The sequence below is a fragment of the Fusarium subglutinans genome (genome assembly GCF_013396075.1).
Source record: "Fusarium subglutinans strain NRRL 66333 chromosome Unknown NRRL66333_c0000096, whole genome shotgun sequence".
NCBI classification, from domain to species: Eukaryota; Fungi; Ascomycota; class Sordariomycetes; order Hypocreales; family Nectriaceae; genus Fusarium; species Fusarium subglutinans.
In genome coordinates this window covers 22,266-31,133 of record NW_023502159.1, presented here as the reverse complement: position 1 = coordinate 31,133, position 8,868 = coordinate 22,266, and the positions used below count along the sequence as shown (strand labels likewise).

General features: G+C 48.0%; 2 protein-coding genes across 2 annotated transcripts; both read left to right on the top strand.

Annotated features, from left to right (window-relative positions):
• Positions 1-3,587: 3,587 nt before the first annotated feature.
• Positions 3,588-4,939, top strand: FSUBG_7472 (major facilitator superfamily transporter; the record flags this gene model as incomplete). Its single annotated transcript, XM_036685781.1, has 4 exons — positions 3,588-3,840; positions 3,912-4,141; positions 4,257-4,631; positions 4,733-4,939. The coding sequence occupies 4 exons, from the start codon at positions 3,588-3,590 to the stop codon at positions 4,937-4,939; spliced, it is 1,065 nt and encodes a 354-aa protein (XP_036537030.1).
• Positions 4,940-6,099: 1,160 nt separating this feature from the next.
• FSUBG_7471 (fluG) lies at positions 6,100-8,688 on the top strand (the record flags this gene model as incomplete). Its single annotated transcript, XM_036685780.1, has 1 exon — positions 6,100-8,688. One exon carries the CDS (start codon positions 6,100-6,102, stop codon positions 8,686-8,688), a length of 2,589 nt encoding a protein of 862 aa, XP_036537029.1.
• Between the last annotated feature and the right edge of the window lie 180 nt (positions 8,689-8,868).

Genomic DNA, 8,868 nt, shown 5'->3' with positions numbered 1-8,868 from the left:
TCAGTTCAGTTCAGTTCAGTTCAGTTCAGTTCAGCTCAGCTCAGCTCAGCTCGACACCAACCCAGTAAGAATACCCTCCTCTACGTATGGCCGTGCGGGATGGCCCAGGAGATTATCCAAAGTCGCTACCCGTCGTGGTGTCGGTACACCCAGTTCCACACTCGAACGGCAACTTGCAGGTCTTACTGTATAACCCGTCAACAACAGCAACAAAATATACTTAGAACGTACATTCAAGATCTCCTCTCTGTAAAGTTTACCGGATAAGAGCTCCCTCTCGCCTCGAAAATAGACGCTATCATAAAGTCTAAATCGGGCCCGAACCAACGGGACAGCTCTCGGAGCCCCGGATTCATCAGGTTGGCTGGTACATTTTGCCCCTTCAACAGGCTGACTACCTAGCACTAATAAGACGAGCTGCTGGTCAGTCTGCGATCCTACAGTAACATACTCCGTACAATGGCTAATAATAATCTACGTGGCAGCGACAAACAAAGGTCGGACATTTTCCTACGTGCCGGGACTGAGCGGAGAAGGGGGCCGTACAATGGCTCCCGGGTCCATGGTAGAGGTACGACAGAGACAATGAAACCTAACAAGCCTGGTGCTTGCAAACGTCTTAGACATTGGCCATCTTGAGACTTTGATCTCAATGTCTACATGTTACGTGGTCTCGTCTCACCACTCACACGGCTCTGACGCCGCCCGCACCGGAACTCATTGTCTCTGCTTTACAGCATGACTGGCCCATGTCGTCACTCTCCGATCTGTCTCAGTGCGCTAGATTCACCCCCTGCAGCTTGTCAGCTCAAGTTTATCCAGCCACTTTTTTGTATAAGCCATACTATGTTCTCAATTGGCGTGCTGAGGGTACCATCAGAACATAGATCCAATCTCAACAAGATGAGTAGTCTACGTGTTGTTGCAGAATACCAGGTTTTATGTTGGTTACTTCGTTTGGCTGCTTGCTTGGGCGACAAAAGTACGGTTGAGGCATCTCATTACTTGTTATTCAAACTCAGTCCCTTTCTCGCAGCTCAACTTTAGTCAACGGAGGGCATAACAAATACTCATCACTGCTCATCGTCTCTGCTTTGTCACGTATTTCTTTAGCATATTCTGTTTGAGTATTGGCGATCGAACCCTAGGTCCTCTTATGGCCCCAACTAAACTCAGTCAGTACATACTGCCCGTGCTTCAGGAACAAAGCATAGACGAACGGCTTGGCATGACCATCCATCTCCATCTCCATGTCTGCTCGGTTCAAAAGACCAGGTGGCTCATCAAGCTCGGCCCGAAGTCTAGTCATCGTTCCCGGCGCTTCAGGTAATAGCCTACCCTCTCCTCGGGACATGTCCATGCGTCGATGTTTGCTCAACCTTCTTCTCTACCAGTGGGTGCTAATTACAGCAACATGAGCCTGGCGCCTCATGCGCGTTGCCTTTTGTTGGGAGCTGAGATAAGTATGGTCTGCAATGAGGGCTGCGTCCTTTGAGTTGTGGTCTTGGGAATTAGTTATAAATAGAAAATATCATGGTGGGCACAATCTCAGAAAGACCAGAGATATAGCTGTGGCTCACTGATACATGGCACGTATTGAAGTGGGACGAAAGTCCCGACAACAAAGTCTATATTTGTGCTCTGATTCTGGTTACTCGAACTGAGCTCGAGATATCTATTTGACCAATGATGGGCTCAATGCTCCTAGTGATGTGGCATAGTCAGTTCGTCATTTCTTCATAGCTGAAGAGTGAGGCTTTCTTCTGGGTACCACCAACACACGCTATCCCGTGACCTGTTCCTCAAAGTTATGTGGTCGAGCCCAATGGTTATCGTTTCGCGTTCAAGCATGCAAGTGATCAGTCTCCTTAGCATGAAACTAGCTGTTGTTGAATCGAGAGTTTGGCTGGTCCGCTGGAAGTCGCCGAAAGAGCTTGGTCAACAAGGCAAGCCGCCTTTTCTCTCACTGCTACAATAGCAGCTAGGATTATTGTGGTAATTCAAGCGCCGAGGCCGATGGACTGGCTGCGGTATGGGTTGCGCTTTGGAAGCCCTCCAAGTGTTCCTGTCGTATTCATTAGAGATTGCGAGCACCGATGGGGGTATCACAATTTTACCTTTAATGTTTCCATACCTACATAAGCGACATACTTCCTTTTCTAAACTGACACCCTCGATGAGGGTTTCGGGGCAGGTGGCCATCAGCTCCCCACGGATGCAGAGCTCGACGATTCGGCTGCTGAGTCGGCAGCACTCCTTGCATTGGACGTTCTCTCCTCGACACATAGCTGCATGAATATTCAGTTTCTATCCATCAGGACACTGGGTTCTTTGAGGGGGACATACTCGCTGGGATAGTATGGTAGTGGTGGTGATTAAGGAGTGGTAGGACAATTACACGGCTATAATGATGATATTTGCAGTGAAGCAAGATGCAATCAACGCAAATATATAGGGACCGAAGAATTGGGTGTTCCTTCCAGTGAATCCAGTGCACTGTATTAAGGAATTCACCTATCGAACAACCAGTGCTCGAGTACTGAACCGTAGTCTTGAGGCCTGCTCTTTGGAGAATGGTTAGGACTACTTGTTCACAAAAGTGGACACAGAACAACACGTTTAATACATTCTGACGGGAGATTATTGTGTGCCTACGGATATTGTTCAGTGTTTCTATTTTCATACTGTTTCAGTCTCTCTAGTGGCATTTGGTGGTCCCCTGAGTTCTTTGTTCAAAATGAAGACAAGGGAATGAAATCGTGAACAACTATGTTTTCGTCCAACTCGGTCACTAGTTGCAGAAACAAAGAAGTCTCATGACATGATCCGCCAGGTTTCTTCAAGGTATTCAGAGGTCGTCGTGTTTAGCTACCGCTGAGTTACCGTAGAGTCCATTCGGAACCGTTACAGACACCAGGACAAATGATAGAAAAGTCATAAGATGTTATTAAGATCTAAAAATGTCTCCGCTCAAGGATTTCATGTAGCTAGCTACCTATCTATTTAATTTCTTCGCCAGGCCCCGGTGATTGTTCCTCGCCAACAACAATCTCGGCTTCACAACTCGTGCCGCTGAGTTTGCGAGATCAATTTGTATGTCAACAAAATGAGAAGCTTGCGAAACATTAAAGGCATCATTTGAATTCATTGCATTGCTTGAACCATTATCTATTATCGATGTCTCGGTTCTTAGTCAGTTTATTGCTAATTCTGCATGAAAGAAATGGGCATAGAGGCCGACTTGGGTATCAATATGGACGTGATATTCAGCTCCGATGCGACATTCTTCAGCGGGAACAACTGGGATGATTATGTCTGTGCTTAAAATTGAAAGCAAATTTCTAGATGTTTCGTGGCGGTTGTAACGTCCTGTCACTGGCAAAGGGTGTCGAGTTTGCTCTTGCAACACTTATTGTGCCTATTGAAAAATGATTCTCAGGCAAACAATAGGTTTATGGCCGCAAAGATCTCAGCCGTAGCAAGCTCTTTCTTTTCTCTTCTCTTCTCTTCTTCCTTCATGTTGGACTTATCCTCCTAACATCAAACAAGTAAATTAACTGTCAAGTCATTCCTTTCTCTTACAAACAATGTGGTCTCGCCCATACACTATGTCGAGGGACTATCTGCTCCCTTTTCTTTCAGCTTGTCTCCTTGTCATACAACTCGGTCTTTCGATCAGCGACCTACCATCTATCGAGCTCATGCAAGATGTTGTATGTAAGCAGTCCCATCGAATCGATGGCCCTGAGCTTCTTCCAGAAGAGAAATGTCGGGATGAGCCGGTGCAGCAACGACTTAACTTCATCATGACGGGGATGCAAATATCCGCCACCATTTCGGGTACGTTTCCATCTCATCTCATACATGTACTTATTGGGGGTTTTTGTTTTGTAAGACTGACAAAACTGTAGCTACCCTAGTTGCGTTCCCCTTGGGTGTTCTCTCAGATCGAATCGGCCGACTTCCTGTACTAGGTGCAAGTATCCTCAGCATGATACTCTCGGAATCATACGCTATGTTTGTATGCTGGAAATCAGATATGATTCCACTCGAAGCAATTTGGTGTGTCGGTGTCGCACTTCTCTTTGGTGGAGGTCGAAGCGTTGCCGAGGCCATGGTATTTGCTATCATTGCAGACACGGTACCCGAATCCAAAAGGCAAGCTTGAATTCAGAGGGCAGATAAACTAATTGCTTACGGCGGTTCCTAGATCATCATGGTTTCAGTGGGTTGTGGCCTCTGTACTTGCTGCTCAGCTCGTAGGCCCTGTACTATCAGGAGAGCTGGTTCAGTCATCAGTATGGATGCCACTATTCTTGTCCTTGGGCTTGGTACTTGGAGGCGGTATCATCCTGGTGAGTTTGACACCAGAGACACTCAAACTAAAGCAGCCTCGAGAGGAGGTAAGCATTGGGCCGTACGACTATGATATGGAGTCGAACATGTTGAGCTTGGAGTCTCCCAAGAGAACATCCGTGATGGGCACTTTCAAGTCCATGCTCTCTAGGCCTCTCATCTGGCTTGTCCCTGGTGCTGTCATGACAATCCCACTAGCAACAGTGCAGACTGATATCGCCATTCGCCTAATGCCCATACAGTTCAACTGGCCTCTCAACCGTTCTATACTTATTGTATCTTTGAGAAGCTTGGTCACACTTCTCACACTATGCATACTGCTACCTGCCATCACATGTATCTGGAGCAAACTCACACAGTCTTCAACTCATCGTAGATGCTTAATTCTAGCTCGGGCGAGTTCGTTGCTATTCTTAGCTGGCTGCCTCTGCATGTCGATGGTAACAAAGCAAGCCTTCATCATTGCAGGCCTAGCCGTGTCGGCACTGGGCTCGGGTCTACCTACGCTCTGCCGCGCCATGTTAGTTGGGATGACAGGGGAGGAGAGGGCCGGGATGCTATTCGGGCTGCTGGCGGTCTGTGAGATCCTGGGTTTTCTCGCTTGTGAGACAAGCATGGGGGCGTTGTTTGGGGTTGGGTTGAAGACGTGGTTGGGGATGCCGTTTTGTCTGGGAACAGCAGTTTCTCTTATCATCAGCCTGGCCACATGGCTAGTCCCCACGAAGCTATTGAACACTGGAGATAGCTGATCAGCTACTGTATCATTGATGCGATGTTGAACAACATACCTCATCTGGAGCCGGCGGCTGACTCCCTTGTATAATCACCACAGCACAGTTACCCTGGAGCATCGCCATTACTAACAGATTCCAACTTTATTAACGTTACACATAAATACACAATAGCTTCTCCACGGCAGCCGCTTTAAAACTCTATGCTTGAGGAGATCATTCTCAAATTGGAAGGTGAGTTATCCATGTCATATGTCTTATCATTACACAACGTCAATGTCGCGGTTTTGCCTGTGACAGCGTTCGTGAACGATAATGGAAGATCGGCAGATATTTTTTTTTTTCTTTGTTGAAGGAAACCAGCTTTGAAGGTGAGACAACTCCAGGCCTTGGTGTTATAAGATTATTTTGCTCAATATAAGCGCCGGAATTGACCATTGCCAGCACACCCTGATCTCACCATATGCAAGATGGACCAGTAAGAAGAGCCTGAATATCTGCAAGTCTCGGATTCTCACGTTTTTCTTTTGCCATCAGTTACATGGTGAAAAGTCAAAATTGATTGGGCTTGGCTTAGACCAAATGCCCCGTCAAAGAATCAGCAGATCAGAGGTAGATGAGACAAGGGAATGCCAGGGTATATGCAATAATACCCAATTATGTTATGTTATGCAACTCTGTCGTGTGTCAACCGTGGCAGATTTCGCCAAATACCATTCGACATTGACTTGGCTCTGTTCAACCTCAATTACTTACTCTGAGGCTCTTACTTCCGAGCTCCGAGATTTGTGTATCTCGTAGACAGACAACGTATAAGAAAGAACGGTCAGCACGTCATACCGCCGACTTGCCAGACGATAGACTTGTCTGTAACGACACCAAGTACACTCAACTGAGCAATTTATAAGACTCTTCTGTACTCAGCTACCTAGAGACTTGAAACTACGCCAAGTACCGGATCTCTTTCTATCTCTCTCTCACTCCCCCCCTATCTCTGAGAAACGGCAGTGAGATGGCGGCCCTAAAAATCGAGACAGAAGAAGCTCTTTGGCGTGTCATTCACACAACACCTATTATTGATCACCATGCCCACCCTCTTCTGAAGCTGAGTGCTATAAGAAAACATCCCCTCCTATGCATCGCTACTGAGGCCAACGGAGACGCTATTGAAGACTCAAAGACAAGTTTGGCACATCTTCGTGCTGTAAAGGTTCTTGCCAACCGCCTAGGCACCGACACAACTTGGGAAGCCGTTGAGGCTGCTGTCGCCAGAAAGCAAAAGGGAAACTATCATGAGTGGATAAAGACGTGCATGTCAGGCATCGAAAATATCTTGGTCGATGATCTTCTGGGCGACCCGGCTGATGTTGAGCCTTACCACACGCTCAATGCCTATACAAGAAGCCCCAACAAGCGCATCCTTCGAATCGAAGAGGTTGCAGCGAGCTGTATCGAGAAGGCCTGTGGCCAATTTTCACACCCTTCAGAGGCATTCTCAGGATCTGTAGAGAATTTCATGAACGCCATCTATGATGCTCTCGATGACCCGGAAATCGTTGGCTTCAAATCTGTTATCTGCTACCGAACAGGCCTCGTTGTCACTCAAGTCACTGATCTCGAGATTATCATGCAGCAGTTCCAGCTCATTTTTGACACCAGGAAAGAAGACGGTGCCCAACCATTCGAGAGACTTGACCACGAGCCACTCAACGATTACTTCCTGCACATCCTGGCGGGCTTGGTCCAGAACAGTGAGGATGAGCACAAGAAACCTATCCAGTTCCACACTGGTCTTGGAGATAACGATATCACACTATCCAAGTCGTCGCCCGCACATCTACAGGAGTTCATCAAAACATACCCAGATGTGCCAATCGTTCTCCTCCATGCCAGCTACCCTTTCACTCGTGAAATGGGATACTTGGCGAACGTTTATAGCAATGTCTACGCTGACATTGGCGAAGTGTTCCCCTTTCTCAGCCGTGAGGGACAAGAAGGTGTAGTCCGACAAATCCTAGAACTCTGTCCAGTATCAAAGATTCTCTGGAGCACCGACGGACATTACTTCCCGGAGACTTACATCATAGCCGTGGATCAGCTCCGGGAGGTGCTGCAGACCGTGCTTGCGGATTATGTTCACAAGGGAGACATGACCTGGACACAGGCAGCTCAGTTTGTTCAAGACATTCTCTTCCACAACGCCAACAAGCTATACGATCTGAAATTAGAGTTCAAGCCATTGCCGCCGGACTCGAGTCAAGGTCTTGAGTCTTCTGAGCAGACGCACGTTACGACGCTGGCCGGATTTCTCAAGAATAAGGAAGAACCGAGATTCTTGCGGGTGACTTGGACTGACTTCATCGCGATGTCCCGAGCGAGAGCAATTCCTATGCGCCGCGTCTGGTCTATGCTGCGAAACGGCGAAGACTTTACACTCGGAGTGACAAAGGCTGGTCTTGGAATCGACCAGAGAGATTCACCAGTGCCTAGCATCACACCAACAGGAGAGTATAGATTGCACCCCGATCTGAGCAGCCTTCGAATTGGTCCTCGTAAAGGGCATATTAGTGTCATGGGCGACTTCAAAGAAAAGGACGGGACACCAGCGCCTTTCTGTACACGCACCCTCCTGAAGAAAACACTCAAGCAGGCAGCTGAACAGGGACTCGAGTTTACGCTAGGATTCGAGATCGAGCTTGTGATTTTCCGCCGCGGCAATAAGAACAAGTTCGAACCACTTTATAGCGATGGACATATGTGGTCGGTCACTCGGGCTCTGGACCATGAAGTAGTGATTGAGGTTCTGGAAGATGCCGTTGAACAGCTCGATGCTGCTGGTGTGTATATTGAGTTGATGCACCCCGAAAGTGCCAATGGGCAGTATGAGTTTGTTCTGCCCAAGGCATCGGCGCTCGAGGCAGTTGATACTCTGCTCTACACCAGAGAAGTCATCAGCAGCTGCGCTGCAGCAAAGGGATACCGCATGACGCTTCATCCTAAGCCATATGCCATGTCATGCGGAACGGCAGCGCATATGCACATGTCTATCTCGTCACCTATCGGATCGGATAAGCAAGTCTACGAACCCTTCTATGCAGGCGTTTTGAAGCATCTCCGAGCCATTGCGGCGTTTACATACAGCAGCATGGTCAGTTACGAACGCGTTGTAGACGGCTGCTGGGCCGGCGGGACTTGGGTAACATGGGGTACCCAGAACCGTGAAGTGCCACTACGTAAGATCGAGGGTAGTCACTGGGAGATCAAGTGCATCGACGGACTTGCTAACCCCTACTTATCTCTTGCGGCGATCCTATTAGCGGGTACAAAGGGCGTTGCTGACGAGGAAGAGCTGGTTTGGAAAGACTGCGCCAAGGACCCTGCAGTGCTGTCTTCGTTGGAGAGAGAAGAGCTCAGCATGAGTGCGAGATTGCCTAGAAGTATACAAGAGGCGCTTGCAGCGCTGGATGAAGACGAAGCGCTGACTGAACTGCTTGGACCCGAAGTTGTTGAGCGATTCATCGATATCAAGAAGGCAGAGACAGCAATTTTGGAGGAGATGGGAGTTGATGAGCGGAGACAGTGGGTGATGGAGCGATACTGAAGCAGACTGACGATGGCCTCGTTGACATTTGATGAAGAGATGGATATTAGTTAATAGATTGAAAACCTTTCATAAATTCACCTTCCCTGTCAGCTGATATATTTGATGCCCAGTGGTACGAAGCTCTGGAAGTAGTGTTCTAACATGGACAGGGCGTTCGCGAAACCCGTAGTCCTGGGT